The sequence below is a fragment of the Lepisosteus platostomus genome, chromosome 4 (assembly GCF_059453375.1).
Source record: "Lepisosteus platostomus isolate fLepPlt1 chromosome 4, fLepPlt1.hap1, whole genome shotgun sequence".
NCBI classification, from domain to species: domain Eukaryota; kingdom Metazoa; phylum Chordata; class Actinopteri; order Semionotiformes; family Lepisosteidae; genus Lepisosteus; species Lepisosteus platostomus.
Genome location: NC_142614.1, coordinates 68117595 through 68135208, shown reverse-complemented (window position 1 = coordinate 68135208; position 17614 = coordinate 68117595). Strand labels below are relative to the sequence as shown.

The 17614-nt window shown below is 42.7% G+C and overlaps 1 protein-coding gene across 6 annotated transcripts; it reads right to left on the bottom strand.

Annotated features, from left to right (window-relative positions):
- Positions 1–837: 837 nt before the first annotated feature.
- Positions 838–17137, bottom strand: nup54 (nucleoporin 54). 6 transcript variants are annotated; one of them, XM_088630416.1, is made up of 15 exons: positions 16037–17137; positions 13020–13121; positions 10940–11017; positions 9369–9533; positions 8534–8614; positions 7443–7583; positions 6697–6923; positions 5728–5915; positions 4488–4684; positions 4292–4346; positions 3797–3890; positions 3470–3577; positions 2794–2913; positions 2048–2158; positions 838–1362 (listed from the first exon to the last, which is right to left on the bottom strand). In XM_088630416.1, the coding sequence occupies exons 1-15, from the start codon at positions 16074–16076 to the stop codon at positions 1234–1236; spliced, it is 1836 nt and encodes a 611-aa protein (XP_088486542.1). In that variant the 5' UTR covers positions 16077–17137; the 3' UTR covers positions 838–1233. The 6 variants fall into 6 exon arrangements, with proteins under 6 accessions (XP_088486542.1, XP_088486543.1, XP_088486544.1 ...); XM_088630417.1 differs by having other exon boundaries at positions 9498–9533; positions 16037–17135; XM_088630418.1 differs by lacking the exon at positions 9369–9533 and having other exon boundaries at positions 16037–17133.
- Between the last annotated feature and the right edge of the window lie 477 nt (positions 17138–17614).

Genomic DNA, 17614 nt, shown 5'->3' with positions numbered 1-17614 from the left:
GAATGCGTTGCACGAGGCAGGCAGCAGGCAAGGCCACTGAATCGCCTCGGGAGATGTTCTGCAGTTTAGTTGGCCGAGAGTTCAAAGCAGGTGCTTCACTCCCAGAGCACGAAGAGCCAGGGGGCAGGTCTGGGGGGGTTCCAGTATAAACCACACCCACAATTCTTTGTGTAAAGAAACGTTAATTCTCCACCCGAAATGAATTAAGTTTTCAATTGTGACTCCATGTCATGGACTCACTGCTAAGTGGGGAACTATCCTCTGAGTCAACCCTATCTATACCCCTGTTTTTCACATCCTTGACATCAAAGCTGCTTTCAGTTTCCTTTGTTCTACACTGAAGATATTTATCTCCATTAACGTTTCAGTCAAAATGAGGGCTTTCTAGTGCGTTGTGAAGCTAAAACCCCCCTGGATTTATTTATTTTAGTGAGATGACATCCAGAAAGTAGCAAACACTTCACAATGTTATGTACGTCTAAAACAAATCCGTCTATTTTCAATTAAACAAATCACTTTAGGAACCATATCTGAAACCAGTTCTAGCAGGAGTAAAAGAAAAAGGACAATGCTTGTAATATTTATCCTCTTTCATTGACACACAGACTGGGCCACAACTCCACCACAATTTCACCCTGGCTGGGGGAGTACTGCAGCAAAGCCAGGGTGTATAGACTGTAACATCAGAAGCTGAAGTAGTCTCATGTTGCAGAAAAAATGCAAATCACATTTATATGAAACAGGTAACTCCTATAATACGAACAAGTCACTGATACAATTATAAAATCCGCAGTACTGCTTTCAAAACTTTATCCAAATGATCAATGACGCATGACGTTATTTATAAACCTTTTAATCCATTACATGAAATCAGTTTACAACTTATGCCTCAATACAAAGCAATTCCAAAAGTAAAAAATATGTTTTTTGCATATTTACTTACAATGACAGGTGAAAGCCTTTAAATGCCTGGTCTGTCAAAATGAAATATTCATTTTGTGTGGAAGGGTGGAAGCATGGATTTTGCTCTATAAACCATATTGACAAGTCACCAGTATCAGTTACTATGGGTATCGGGAATGGAGTGGCAAGTAATATATCGGAGCCTGGGACTTTCAACAGCAAGACAAGTAGTGCGCTCTAATGGGTGAGCATGCCCTGCTGGCCTAGGTCTCAGGTCCCCAGGTCTGCAGATGTTTTGATGACAGCTGGCAGAAGACAAGAGCAATATCGTCAGCTCAGTACTCCTCCTCTGAGGTGTACGCCATCGTGAAGCCCATGTTCGATCAGCTTGATGTCTTCCAGATCATCTTTAATGACGCTGATCAAATGACTAATTCCTTCCTGCTGCTGCTTCAGATGCTGGTAAAAAAACAAACAAACAAAAAGCATCATCAGAAACTCTTTAAGCATGAGGTGAAACATACACGGAAAAGGCAAGGATTTGAATATTTTTAGTTTAACTGAATTTGGATCGGGATCTGCTCGAAGAGCAAGTCCATTCTCACTAGCTGCTACATAAAAACATTTGCTAATTCTTGCTGTAATTAACAGTAATAATTTAAGCTGAAATGAGAGCCAAATGCAGACAGTTTTGCAACCATTACTGACCAGTTTTTAAACATTCTAGACTCAAGTACAGACATATTTTAACTGAGAAAACAGACATTTTCAAAAAACATACTGTGGTAATTTTGCATAAATGCATCCAACCAGTCCTGCATGCACATATAAAGTAAATGATATCTCATGAAAAAGATTTTGCACAAAATGCAGTTATTTATGCTCTTTAGATCTAATGACAAATCTGCAAATAGAAAGCAAAGTTGTGAACAAGATCTATCCCTTTCCCCAAAATAAGATTCAGTATTTTACTAAGACTTACCTAATTAAAGGTTATATTAAACTCAAACAATTCTAAGTCATTTCTCTTCAGCCAGCGTTGAGGCATGACTGACCTCAAGATCGGCACAATTGTACTAAGCCTGTGACACCGATACAATCGCCCCGCTCCAGTTGCAGTGGTCCCAGACAGCGCGAGACTAACCTGCTTAATTTCTCGCAGGAGGTCAGTGTCCACGCTATAGCGCTCCTCTGAGCGGACCGCTCCAAAGTGATTCTGCATCCTGATCTGGGACATGAGCTCATTCAGACGACCCTGAAGGCAACAGATGGCAGGGTTACCCCCTGTAGGGAAGCCGCGCCCCAAGAAAACACTGCCGAAAGAAGTCCGAGCGAGGGCTGTACCACATGACATTACTGTGCGATATTACAGTAAACGCGGTTTTCCAAGGGAAAAAAAAAGACTCATTTAAAAAAACTCGACAAGTAAACCAGAGCGTTAATTCATCTGATCAAAAATGAAAAACGTTTGATCTTATGTGGTTTCCATTCTTTTTCTAGATTGTAAATCTGGCATTCGTTGAGGTAGCCAACCCCGACTTTATTTAGCAGAAATACTAAATCAGTGTGCAAGTTTACAGTACTTCAAATGTTTTATGTCTCTTCATGTACTTTACTGTTTAATACACGCTGTATTGCTAACCTACTATGCAAACTAGGACATTTAAAAAAAAATGGATTTAGGTTGCAGTGGAATTTGCTAAATCTTACCCACAATAAATATGCCGCTTCAGACAAGACTCAAGACCCCCGGGAAAATTAAAGTGGGATGCCGGGCTTTGCATTTAAACAGACCGACGCATATGTGAAAAGAAATGGGAGCCAACTGGCACAGAACCCGTGAGCATCTCGCGAAGAGATAACCAATGGAGAAAAATAAAGGGGAAGGACCTTGAACTGAGTCGGGGCGTTGAGCTCGGACTGAATGGTGTCCAGCTGCACTCGCAGGTGCTCTTCATCCACCTGAATGGCATATCCACTCTTCCTCTGAATCTCCTGCTTGATCAGGACCTGCAAGAGCCCAGCCACACTGTGTACTTTTTTCTCAAAGCGTTTCAATTTGTATCCGAATCTTTTACATCATTTCAGAATCCTTCTACAGAATTTCAGGATCTTTTGTAGACCTTCCTGCCCCTTTAAGAGCATAAAACGTTAACTGGGTTCTCAGTCCGCGTACATGCATTGCCAGATAGATGCACGGAAATAATATCTTCTATGAGGCATTTTACAAAAAGCCTTCAAAAAAATCAAAAGACTCCATTACCATATGCTCACTGTGTCCATTACTTGTTCAAAAAGAACTATCATTTATAACCCATCACTCAGAACCATTCTTTCTTCTGATCATTCTCTAGTTTAGATCTATTATAATTTCCATAACATTAAGTAAGAATTACTGGTTTATAATTAGTTTGGCTTTGTCCATCTTTTTATGGATGGCTGTTACACCTGTCTCTGTGACTGCTGGAATTCAGAATCGGGGGCTGCCAAAAAGAGGTCCAACCTTGTACTTCCAAACATCAGTTAACTTTCGTCTCAATGTGATTTCTCTCAGAACACATCCTACCTGTAACACCCTGTGAGACAAGTCCATCAGCTTCCTCTTGTACTGCGCTATCTTTGCCACAGTTGTTGCCTGGTTCTTTTGCAATTCACTTATGTCGTCTGAAATGATCTGTCAATAACACAAACACACATAGCTTGAAATTAGATTAATTAAGGTTTGCAGTCTGTTCTTTGGTTCGAGCAGCAGATCTCCATGCAATTTTGCATTTTCTGAATTCTAAAATCATGCTGTAACTGCTTGCTCTAGATCAGAAAGCTCACAAGAAACCAAATGAGGCTGCTAGTTTGCACATAAAGAAAAATACGACCCAGTGAAGAGGCCACTCACGTCCACTCTGGTCTGGTGCTGCTTTGTCATCTGCTCCTGGATTTTCAGCCTTCTGATCAGCTCTTTAAAACCAACCATTGGCACTGGAATGAGTCTTCAACAGAAGAAAACACATCCTCTTACAAATGCACTGAATACTCTAAGGCAAGATCATGGTGTGTCCCATCTTCTGAGATAAGGAATTTACTTTTTATTTATAGTATCAGTTAATGACTTTAGGAATGATACTCCCATAATTTACCAGGTATGCATTTGTTTTCACACTTAGGTGCCTTTCTGTGCTGTATTAAGGAGAAGTTCGGTTGTTTGAGGGAACATTTTTGCATTCTGTTACCAATCGGTAATGATCACATGGGAAGCAATGAGAGTTTAATTTCCGTTATACGAGTTTTCACCTTGCAAACAGTTTTTCGAGGAACGGAATTAAACCCAGATAACGAGGTACTGCTGAACAAAGGGCTGAGTGCAGAGACATTCAAAAAAGCACAGACATACTTTTCTGGATCAGGATTGTCAACTTTTGCCTGTTCCCAAATGATAGGATCCACACCTGAAAGAGAGATTTGGATCCATATCACACATCAGGTCCACATCCAGGCATTAAAGGTGACCCCCAACCCCCCCATCCCGGCAGACACAGAAAACAGGGGAAGGGCTGGGTTTCCACGAAAGGGCGGGCGAAGCAGCCTACCCGCGGGGGGGTTCTGCAGGAGCTGCTTGAGCTGCGCGGGCGACAGCTCCGTCCGCGCCACCGTCAGCACCACGCTCAGCTGCTGCAGCTGGCCCTTGACGTGGGGCTGCTCCAAGTAGCCGAACAGGGCCGTGGCCAGAATCCTCTTCGAGGTGCCGTTGGGGGAGCGCTCCACCACATAAACGATCACTTCTGTCCTGGGAAAAACAAGAGGACTGGCTTCAGCACTCTGCTCTCCTCCCCACTGAGAGCTGGTGTGTGGTGAGCGTTCTGGCGCACTATGGCTGCCGTCCCATCATCCAGGTGGGGCTGCACATTGGTGGTGGTGGAGGGGATCCCAATTACCTGTAAACCTCTTTGAGTGGAGTGTCCAGAAAAGCGCTATTTAAGTGTAAGCAATGATGATGATGATTATTATTATTATTATCATCATTATAAACAGTAAGACTTGCATCTACTATTTGTTAGCTGTTACCGTTGATAGATTGTTGAATCTTTAAGCACAGAACCCTCAAAAGCTTTTAGGCTGTGCTCACGTCGAATACATTTGAATTTAAAATTACAAAGCAAAATGCAGGAAATGTATCATGTGAAGGGAGAGGAAACGGTATTTCTGTGTCAGTGTGCACGAAAAGAGCATGTAAAGAGATACAGGAATGCCAAACAAAATGAAAAACAACTCCAGGACGGGACACAAGCTGTATCCGCCAGAGTAATCCATTTATGAAGAGAGTCGTGTTGCTGGTGATGAGGTAGCAGCACTATCTCATTTTATATGTATATTGCTGCGATGCAAAAAAATCTTCTCAAAACGCAAAATGATCTCATTTAAACAAATGTTGTTGTTTTTTTCTCTGTGGCACTAATAGGCATACTTTTACAATATGTAAAACTTTTAATATACACTGCGTGGGGGAAAAAAACAACAACTGAATTCTGATTGCCCTCCACTTCTTTTAAACTAGTGATGGTCTCTATCAACCATGAATTATTATTAATGATCAGAGTCACCGTAACCTATCACGTTTTACATTGTTTTCATACATGAAGAATATATCAGTGCTCTTCCAAGAAAGCAGAAATAGAAGATTGTTGCTGGCAATCACTGAATAAACCAGAAGAGGTAAATGATACCAGTTCTAGTGAACAACATGAAATATGGAAATATACTGCCTGCTTTGTTCTCCAATGTCACAAGAGGACAGATTCTGGCGACAGCAAGGCTCACAGATATACTCACTGGTCATCCGGCAGCGCCTTGACTCCCTCCACATTGACGGTCAGCGTCTGATTTCCTCCCAGCAGCTTGTGCAGCGACTCCACTAGCTGCTGCTGTTGGTTCCGGACATCGACTTCCTTCTTGTCGAAGGCCAGGACCACCAGTCCATCTTCATCCTTACTGGCAGAGATACAGCTATACCCTACAGCCTGTAGGCGAGACACAGCCAAAGAGATAATCCACCGGGATACCTTAAAAAGAAACCCAGTGCAGCAAGAGAGCAATGGAGCCACAGTCATATCTTAGGTCCCAAGAGCAGAAAGATCTCTTGTCCTCTTGTCTTTTACAAGCTTGAGCTGTTTTTGTTAGACAAGAGAGAAATACATGACCGTAGCCATCTGAATTTTTTTATGTGTACAGTGCCTATTGAAGTCGAATGTCTTCATCGACACTGTTGTTAGTCCAGAACAAAACATTGTCAAGGGAAGCAGAATTTCAGATGACGACTATCGACAGATTACAGTGTTCAGCTTTCTTTCTGCTGAATAACCGAACTAGAATATGCACTACATATTGTGCAATTTTTGGCCCTTCATTACAGGTTTTAAAGAAAGAAGCAAAAATCTGTCACAATGTTTAAAATATATTTTAAAAAACCGATTTACATAATGTACAAGCACATCATAAGTAATGTTCTATTCTAATATTCAAATTCTATTCCAATATTTATAGTTAAAATAAAAGCTTCAGGGCCAGGTTACCTTTTCTTAATGTAAACAATATAATTTTTTTGAATATATTTGTATCATCCTATTTTATCACTGCATTCCAGTGCAGAATCTGTGTGATCCTGTCAGAAACTCTCAGCTATCGCAGCTCAATGTGAGTGAAAACACCCTTTACCAGCCGAGGTGCACTTCGCTGTGAGCGCACACAGAATTTCCATAACACGCAAACTAGGACAGTTATAACAAGGAAGGTAACTCTTGCCTTAAATCTGCAGAATGGGTTCTCCTGTGTGAATTCGACGGGGGGGATGTTATTGTTGAAGTACCCTTTGCCTGTGCCCCAGAAAGCCTGCAACTGGTTCCATTTAGCAAGGATGGCATCTCTCTCATCTCCCAGAAGCGTGGGCGCAGAGAGGGCACTGGCGGTGTTAATGAGCTGGTTGGACTGGGAAGGGGGCTGGGCCAGCTGTCCAAACAGGCCTCCCAAACCTAAATGTGCAGAACCTCTCATCAACCAACATTCACATACCCCCCCCAACGTCTTCCCTCCTCCCTTAGTCCCGATGACACAAAATTAGCCACTGCAGATATGCTGCCAATTTCAACATGAAAGCACTTCCACCAGACGACAACCTTAATCAAGAACGGACTAAATGAAGTTTTCATCGCGGTTGATTAAAATCCACAGCAGTTCGTCAGTGCGTCATATACCAAATTCAAGTTCAATGTTTATTTATCAAATGCCTATCAGTACAGCGTACAGCAGTAATTGCAGGCAATGAAATGTTTCTTCTGCAAACTCACCAGAGAAAACAGAATAAAAATGACAAGTTAAGTTACAACATAAAATTATATAACAAAGAAGACAAAAATTGAATAAAATAAAAGAGAATAAAATTAACTCAATATGAATAGAACTGCTATGTGTCCAAGGTGCAGTTGTAATAAGTACAATGGACTCATCTCCCTGTTTGCCAACGGAAGGTCCTACCCCCTCCTGGGACTTACCCTGCTGCGGCTGGGTGTTGAAGCCCCCGAACCCCAGACCTGTCCCCAAGCCGGTGCCAAGACCACCAGTGGCGACAGTGCCTGCACCGAACCCTGAAGAAAACCCAAAGCCCTTATTCTGCGTGTTACCGAAGAGGCCACCTGTGAAAACAAAGCAGACACCTTATTAAGGCCATATTTCTCATCAAGGCACAGTGCTCTTACCACTCTGCTTGGAACAAAAGAAGTCCATCCATTATCTACAGGTTACCAGGTTGCTGCCTTTATACTGACATATGCGCAATGGGACCAAAGGATAAATCAAAATCTGAAATGCATTTCAATATAGTGTCAGCTTAGCTAGGGTTTACCCTAGCTTACAGCAACATTATCATTATTATATTATTATAACGCACACAGACTCATTATTAGATTGAAAATTAATAAATGTGTTGGAATGTCTGTTACCTAGTGGCACATAAACCCACAAACAGAATGGTTTCACGCCATTCCGTTACTGTACATATACTGTACAGGAAGACAAGGAACATCCCCTTCGTTTTCCTCAGTTCCACCACATTTGTTTAGGACAGAAAGTCAGCTGTGCTCAATGGTCAGGTCAGCAGAGGATTTAGCAGGAAGAACTACACGGTTTAAAGGGAAAAGTCTGCAGGCTTTTCCAGTTTTGAAAACTGGAATAAAAGTACGAGTCTCCTCTGGTTTCCTCCCACAGTACAAAGGCATACTGTGAGGATGAGTGGGAAAACAATCTGGGAAAACTGGCACTGGTGTAAGTGTGTGCCTTGCAACGGACTAGCATCCCATCCAGGGTGTACCCTGCCTCTCGCCCGTTGCTTGCTGGGACAGGCTCTGGCTCCCCCTGGACAATGAATTGGATGCAGCAGTAAGAAAGTGGATGGACAATTCTCAGAATGTGAAAATGCAAGACCACAAAGCAAGTCAAAGACAGAAGGAAGTGCATAAGCACAAAACTAAGGGGTCAGAGGTCCGGGTATTTTTGTGCACCATTCCAGCAGCATCTCTTTGTGGCCATAGACAAGTGCATTCTCATGTTATCAGGATATTAAGAGGAAACAGGCACAAGGTCTGACCTGTGTTCACAGGAGCCGCAAAGCTGAAAGTGGGCCCAGCTGCAGCAGAGGTAGTGGTTGTCCCAAAACCACCAAAAGCACCTGCGTAACATAAACCACGCGAGGTTAGGACAGGCGGCCTTTATGGGGTGCTGTGAAACAGACAAAAATGCAAGTGATTCCATTCCATCTAGAGGGATCTACGATGACCGAATGGTAAAGCAAAAACAAGCAACACAGTGAAAAGATGTTCCATGATTCACAACACAGGTAACAAATGAGAGCACTTCACTTCTGTGAGACACAGCGGTTTCACCACATCGCTCCTTAAAAATAATCAAGTAAGCCATCAGCAGCTCCTCAAACTATGATCGTCAAAGAACATGTTGGGTCATGGGACATTAACCAGGGTAACATCCTAAAGGTCATGCAGAGAGTGGACACTCATGCCAGAATACAAAATTTCAGAAAAAGGCGTCCGCAAGACGCAGCATTCGTAGTCTCAGACATGAGAAAACAGTCCCAGGAGGCAAATGTCGGCAACAAAGAGTTAAAATTGCTGAGCCACTACTTATTTTTCAGTGCGGAACTTAAATCAAAAACTAAATGAAAGATGCAATGAGAATATCCAGAGTGCCTATCCTAACACCCCTTACTAAAACACCTTTTCAATGTAAAATACCGTGGTGTGGACTTAAAAGTGGGGTGAGAGAAGCTATGGACACCAACACCAATTTGAAACAAGCAACCAAACAAAAATGACGCAGACCTACGGACGAAAAGGGGGAAAAAAAATGGCTTGTGGAGTTTCTTTTTTTTAAAAAAAAACACAGAACGTATTGATCAAAGTATCTACCTGCACTAGCAAGGCTATTACCAAAATTGAAAACAGTAGCAGTGGTCGCGGAGGCACCAAAACTCCCAATATTAAAGCTGACCGCTGCCGCGTTAGCATTTAATCCGAAACCCCCAAAATTAAACCCACCAGTGGTGGTGTTGGCAGCTCCCAGCCCACCAAATCCTGCAAAGAGGGAAGAAGCAGCGAGAAAAGCAAGGCAGAAGAAGGTTAGAGCAGAGGCAGAGGGCACACAGGGTGTGCGACAGCAGAGGAACAAGTGCATGTCAACACAAGCGTAAGAACGGGTTTGCTTCAGAGGATGTGGATGCTCCCGTTGGGAGGCGGTGGGAGTTTTCGTTCCGTGTTCCTTCCCCCCCACCTTTCAAAACGTCACCATTTCCTCAGGCGTTTTGAGAGAGGAAGCCGAGAAATGCTCCGACGCCGCAGTGAAACATGGTCCAAACGGAGGCGGTCCCCCTCCTTGCTTAACGTGCCAACGCCACAGGCTTGGGAACGCGGGTGGAGGTCCTGGCTGCCAAGCCTGCGTCACGCCGTCGGCTGGCGGGGAACCCCGGGGGGGACCAGCTACCTTGGCAGAACACGGGGGGGGGGGTTCCCCGGCTTGCCATCCGCCAGCTACGTCCCGGCTTGCGGCCCGCCAGCCACCCGAGAGCGCGCGCGCACGGAGCTGCACCGCCCCCTGCGGGCGGTGAGGAGGGCACCGCGCGCCAGACGACCGCCAGCTCCGTGTTCACACGCTTCCCCGTTGGTCCCTTGGTACAGGGCTGCAGTGGTAAACCAGCTTAGCTAATGAGTGGTGAAACTAATTGAGAGGGTAGAGCAGTAATTTAAACTGTCCATCTTATCTGGTTTACCCTGCAGTAATGTCTGCTAATTTGGAAAAATGACACTGGAATCATCTGTGCTGTATTCAGCTTCATGAACTCTTCCTACAATGTCCTAGGCTCTGCAAGCTTGGGTTGTGATCGAATTTAGTACATTTTACTTCATTATTCCAACTACTGCTAATTAGCCTGGCACATACACAAAATACTCCAAAACTGTGAGAGGCAGGAAACGAACCCAAGAAATATGGCGATAACCTAAGTTTACAATATTCACATGTTTTCACAAACCAGGGATTTCATAACGTTGGTGCAAATGCACACTGCATTTCAAAACAGGTTTCAAGTGAGTGTGATTATTTAAATATAGTGGTTATCAATGCACGGTAATACACGGGCTGAATTTATTTTACACAAGAAAAGTCCTTTCAAAATGTTTTATCTGTATGAACTCAAGTAAAATACTGGGTGACTTGTATAGTTTTTGGCACTGCTAGAGAACCCCTTAAATTATAATACGTAATGTTCCCAGCATTTTGAACTAACCTGTTTGCACACTGCGCAACGCAGTGTTCTAAGCAACTATAGTGTAAGGTTCCACACACCTTTTACTGAAAAAAGGCACCTTAAACTCAAGCTCAACCAAGTTAATCTTAAGGATAAAGTGTTCCCCTGGTGTTTCACTTAGTGATTTGTCTTGGGGGTTTCTCCTTGTGGGCAGAAGAGTCTAGGGCTAACACAAACCTGTATTGGCCGCCCCAAAGCCAAAGCCTGTCGATGAAGCTGTTGTTGTGGTCGTCCCAAACCCTGGAGCAGCAAGACCTACGAAAACATAGCAGGCTGATTATTCAGTCAACCAGAATCGAGCTGCCCAGTTCTGAAAACTGAGTCTCCAATCCTCCACTGCACCTTGGAGGGAAAAAATAAAGCAAAGCTGAATTTTATCCTGCATTAACAGAGAAAACAAAACTTCGCTACAAGGTTACAAAATCGTTAATATCAGTTATACTCTCCCACCTGGCCTACAAAATAATCAATCGCAACAAAATGTAAAATAATCGGCAGGTACAGCAATTACTCGACCAGAAAAATTAGTTGCAGTTCGCATTAGATAATGGTGCTGCATGTCACATCCAATTAAATAAATCTTACACAGCGCAGCCTGAGAAACCAAGGTACTGTATATCTCTGACAGCCGTGTCACTATTCTGTAGCCTGGTCACTTCAGATCTTACAATTTAACAAACATTAAGGACTGTTCTGTCAGTACTAGGATGAAAGACGTCCAAGAAAAACAAGGCTTCCACCTTCATTGATGTTGGTGGTCCAGAAAGAGACACTTCATCCCACTTGACCTGACTTTCCAAACCAGTGGGTGTCTGGTCTATCTTTGCAACGCACTGCACATTGTGGCAGATTCTAGCAAGTGGAGCGCATGTCTTAAGGTGGTCGAAAGAAAAAGTCTACACGGCTTTCTTTACAAAGATTACAAACGAGAGGGAGCCGTTTCAGTCATGGAATGAGCAGGAAAACACTGCTCTGTATCAAAACCTGAGCATGTGAAGACCGCTAAATTATAGCAGGTATTGTGCAGCCTTTTTGTAATGTAAGCTAGAGATGCCCCAGAGAGCTCTAAATCTCTAACAGAAGACTTAACTGATCTCTATGGCTGAGAAAACGATGCCCTGAAAAATGCCAAGGGACATATTTGCACGACTTCGACAGATCTGGCTCGTTACCAGTAGGTGAGTGAGTACACTGAGGGCTACTGTTTTTCTTTTTCCCAAGGGAATCGCACTGACCCCAAGGCGCTTTACTTCCTTTAACAGCAATAGATTTATGAACAGAATCACATTCAAGATCTACTTTCTTGCCAAGTGTTTTTTTTTTATTCCAGCAACAACGCCTTCTTCCCATGAAACAAGAAGGCCTTTTAGTGAATACCTCCCTGCTTCTAATTCTCTGTTCACCCAGAAATGGTCTCTGTTCCCTAAATCCCACTTAATTAGACTTCAGTTTTGCCAGAGCTGTTATTGTCTATTTTTTATTCACATCAAGCCACTTGTATGAAGGCACCAGTCTTGACTACACCAGAGCAGACAACAGCAAAGACTACCAAGGATCGCCCTTCATGTGCATTCCCCAGTCATCATCAATATGAAAAACATTAAGGCATAACCCGCTTTCATTAATCTACTTCAGAAAACTTCCCCCAATAGTTCCATCTAGCTCATGTGTCCGGCTGGCCAGTCAAAGCTCAACCATGTAGGAAGCCAAGCTAAAGTAACAAAAGTCAGGCTAAAAAATTAGAAGATATGCACAAACATGTCGGAAATTCTCCAATTGCAAAACTGTGCAAAATAACCAAACTTAGAAGTCCAATTCGTGCCATGTTCAAGATACAAGGATTTCACAACATAAACCCATTCCATGAAAAGTCAACAGCCCTTCTGTCCACTGTAATTGCAGCAAAGAACTGTAAAGGGAGGGAGGAAAATTAATGTGGGAAAATGAGAAAGTTTTCACTGTTAAAAAAGCGAAGCCAACAGGAATCCCCTGACTTCACAGGGGCTTGATTCCGCTTCCTGTGAAGTCCGATACCGAGAACCCGACACATGTAACTTGACCCTTCAGTACCTTTCTGCAGCTTTTACTGCACTGAATCCTTCACGGGTCCACCTCAAGCAGCAAGAGGTGTCTCGCGGGAAGGCAACCCGGAAGAAAACGAAATGAACTTTCATCGACAGAGTTCTGTCCATGGAAATGGGAGAGGCTGACACGTTAAGGAACGTAAAGGTGAAAATGAGGAGAGATATGGACTTACTACCAAATCCGGATGAGGCGGCTGTGGTGACCGTGCCAAAGCCAAAACCAGTTGATGCTGTTGTTTTAGGGGCAAATGAACCAAATGAAAATCCGGAGGAGCCTTAAGCAAAAAAAACAAAAAGTAAATCAGAATGAAAAAAGGCCTTGTGAATGAGCAATGGATTCTTCACCTGTAATTAATCTCCTGATCGATATTAACACCCGCTGCGGTTTTCACCAAGGTACATTATAAAAGAATTCCACGTCACTTTTTTGATTCAGACGCTTGTTTGCATGTTTAAAGATCACAATCGATGTGCTCCTGATCTCAGTGTCGGCTGTATTTTTGATTCTTTAACCACAAATTTAATTGATAATTTACTAATTTGATCCTTTTGAGTTGACTGTGGATATGCCAGTAATTCCGACAGATTACCGAAATTACTTTAAATCACCGTAATGGCTACATGGACATACAGTTTTCACTGTATTCTGCATACCGCACTACTTGGACATAATGTATTACAAAGGAACAAGTAATAGGTTTATTCCATGCTGAAAAAAAGAAGAAAGAGAACACAACGTTTCGGCCGTGGAGCCTTCTTCAGCTCCACGGCCGAAACGTTGTGTTCTCTTTCTTCATTTTTTCAGCATGGAATAAACCTATTACTTGTTCCTTTGCAGCCTACGCATGCTGAAGCAGCTACCCACCTGAACTATAATGTATTACATACACCCTGGAAACATAGCAGCTCTATTTATATGGAGTTTTGTCTGAATTTATCTTATTCGATTTCTATTGCACTATTATTATGTAACCTTCATTTTGTGATTTTTATTCCCCCCGGTGAGCTTGTAGAAAAGACATTTTATTGCCAGCAATTACTGCTGCACGCTGTACTGTTGTGTTTTTGATAAATAAACTTTGATTGATTAATTGAATTATAACAAAGAAGTAACTTGTAAGAAGAAGAAGGGTATTTATTTTAGACAGGATAATTTCCAAAATAAATTCATGTTCAGTCTGGAGGTACTGCCAGATCTAGGCAGTGTCCCGGTTCTTTCCAAACTTGATGGCTGACTTCACTATGCTTGAAACGATATTAAGGGTCACTGAAATGTTTTTATACAGTTCTGACTGTGCCTTTATCACTGCGGTTGTCCTAAAAGCTCCTTGTTCTTCATGGTAGAATCTTTGCTTGAAAATCACTAGGTGACTGAGGGATCTTACAGACAGAGCTGTTATCTATTCTGAAATGATCTGAACCACTGTTAAAGTGGGTTTCCTCTCATAGCCCAAAGACGTGCTGGTAGGTTAACTGGCTTCTCTGGAAATTAGCCCTGGTCTGAGTGTGTCTGTGTGCACTGGGATCCTGCCTTGTGCACGCTGCTTGCCTAGACAGGCGCAGGCTCCTGCAGTGGATGGATGGACGGACATTAAACCAAACAAATCAATAGCCAATTAAGAGATGCCAGTTGTCAATCGACTTTTTACTGCGGGAATGCCAACAGGCAGGCCTTGAGGGTAGCCTCAGACGGAGTAGAAGTGACGCTCTTGTGTTCTGCTGGATGATTGGGAGTTGACAGCATTTCTTATAGGGCTGAGCCACTCTGAAGAAGGTCTGTGCACACTGTGGTGTGAAACACAAGCACCACAGGCGATACAGCATCGGTGACTGGAGCAATGCTGCTCTCACTGACAAACCTCCCCCCTCTGACCAGCCAGCTGAGTGCTGGTCGGTGAGTTTACTTCTGGGAAGGTTAGCTCTGGCGTGGCTGTGTCTGAGTCCGCCCTGCTATGGACTTGCAGTGTTGCTTGCCAGGATAGGCTCGAATTAGATGAAGCACTTAGAAAATGGATAGATGGATGGATGGATGGATAATATTTTGAATACATAATCTGTAAAGATAATATTGATTCACAAAATGTTATACAAATGGTATGTTTTGATAATGGGCACTATGATGAATTCACGATATTGATATGACCAGACAGGTTGAGGAGCCATCTTACTTTTATACTAAAATTACAATACAGGGATTAAGTCTTTGACAGCACAAGATTTATTAACTAAACAAAATGTCTTACTTAAAAAGTAAAAAAGTTTTTTATGTTAATGTCATATATATTGTTCTCATGTACCAGAGACCTTGAAATTCGAATTTCTCCACATCACGGCTTCATAATACATTTAAAATATCAGCTTGCATAAAAACGAACTGTTGATAAGTTGATAAGTTCTATCTGTAACGTATACTTAGCGATTTGTGATGCCAAACTATTTAAAAACATCAGAAAAGTACCTAAACACAGCTGGTTTAAGTCCAGTTCTGAGCACTTAGAACGAATCGGAGATTTTTAAATGGGAATTTATTGTCGCTTCTACAAGAGTTCGCCTACGAAGACATTTTGGAATCAATTGTGCTTGCTTATCAAATGATGAGTGTGTGTCCTGCAGAAATTATTAGTAGACGGGGTACCTATGTGAGGATTTTTAACGTGTATTGCAATGTTAGAAGTTATCAAGCACAGGGCTCGTACATTATCCAGTGGAAATTCTGGATACTTCAGGCAGGCTTTGCTTTTCATTCTCTGGATCACTCTCGAAATATCAGCTGTCATGAAATAACACAATAGCATATCCAAATGCAAGATCAATTACATGCTAATATAAAGCTGTAAAATTATACACACCCAAACTGTAGTCTATATCAATCCGTAACATACGTTTTAAACTACACTATAAATACCAAATGAACCTATATCAGAACCACTGAAGTGCAATGAGGAACTACTAATGTAAAGTAACAGAGGAGAACAACCTAAGAGGCAGCCTACCGGCTATAAAACAGCCTAACATGTCTTTTAACCTGCAACACGGCGCGGCCGGAGACAAGAGACCCGTCACTGACAGACAACATTAGTTTCAACACAGTTTAAACTAATTTTTCACTTCCATCTGATAAGACAGCCATATGGAAAGACCTTCGGCTGCAACCATAACGACCAACACAACATATTTTTACAACACTTACCCGCAGTGTTAGAGGGAGCGCCTCCAAAGTTAAACGCCATGTTCGATGTGTTCCGGTTCCGTCTACATGGAGGCTCCGTGTAGAAACCCGGGCTACTCGAACAACGAGTTCCTACGTACGCGGAACCTTGCGCTATATGCGTGTCTCAGAAAGAAGCAGCACGTTTAAATGGCAACACACTTTATTGAACTCCATACATGCATATAGCTACACAGAGGTTGTTCTCATAGCAGCAATTGTTGGTGTCACCACGAAGCACGTCAAACATCTGAGTTTCTGTCTGACCTAACTTCTCTAGTAAAGTCTGCTGATCCCCCGTCACCTGAAGAGAGAATTTGTTTGTTTTTTTTTGTTCTGGGAGAGAAGCACAACCTCGGGTTCAGAGGTGATGATTTTAAGGCTCTGCGCGTCGGGAATCACAGTGGGGCGATGCATTAAGGACAAGATAATTTTCGTGGGATAGAGGGCGGTTCTGGTTATCTGCACTCGGGTCTATTAAATCGCATACCTGTTCAAAACGGAAAACAAACAGGACGGGGACACGATTTAGACTACGACTGTAATCAACTCAACACCGAATCTCTATCTCGAATGATACTCTCTTAGTCCCAAGAACCATTTAAAATAACCACTGGGGGGAAAAGAGTAAAGGAAAAAAGTCCCCGACATTTTAAATTTACCGGCGGTTAAGAACTGAACAGGAGAATATATCCAAGAAAAAAAAAACGGACGTATGGTAACCCTACCAATGGCCACACTGAACAAACTCAACTTAATGCCAGAAATAGTTCAGGTAGCTGCGTTCCCACCCGAAGAAGGCACCACAGCACGTTGTTTCCTTTCTTCTCTTTTCAGCATGGAATACACCTTTACTTGTTCCTTAATGTCAGAAATATGGACACAGCTTCCGCCCCCCGGAGAGATGTACCGTACTATAAAGCATCTGGCACCTCGCATTATCCCACAACCCAACTTGAGGAACACTTCATCTGCCTTCGTGAGGGAGATGTGATCAGTAAACCCACACGAGTTATCTTTTTACTCCCTTTGCTTTTCTCTACCAGAACTATAAGGCTGCCAGGTAGCCATTCTCTGTGCCCTTGAAACAAATGCTCCTCATCCTGCGCTTTCACTTAAGAGACAGTTGGCGCCGCCGCAGCTCCCTTTAAATAACAGCCGCTACTTCTCCTCCAAGATAGGAGGAGAAGGTAATTTAACCCTTCTCCAAAATTTAAGAACAGAATTTAAAGGTCGTCGTTCAAACCACGCAAGGCAGCGATTTGTTAGTTCAAATGATGTTAAGGCCTCGGCAGAAAGACGTGCTGTTCTAATATTATAGTATATATTTTTTGAAAGCACAGAAGTTCCTTTATTTGGCAGGATATTACTTCTCCATTTGTATTGTGAAAGAATTAAGACTTAAATTAAGAAATAAATCAGATATAAAGTTCTCCCTGTCTGCGTGTCTCATGGAGAGCAAGCTGGGGTATGCAAAAAGACCAATTCCTAGTGCAAGACATTGTATATGGCTAATAAAGTGATCTTTATCTTATTTAATCTTAATTCCACTCTGAGCTT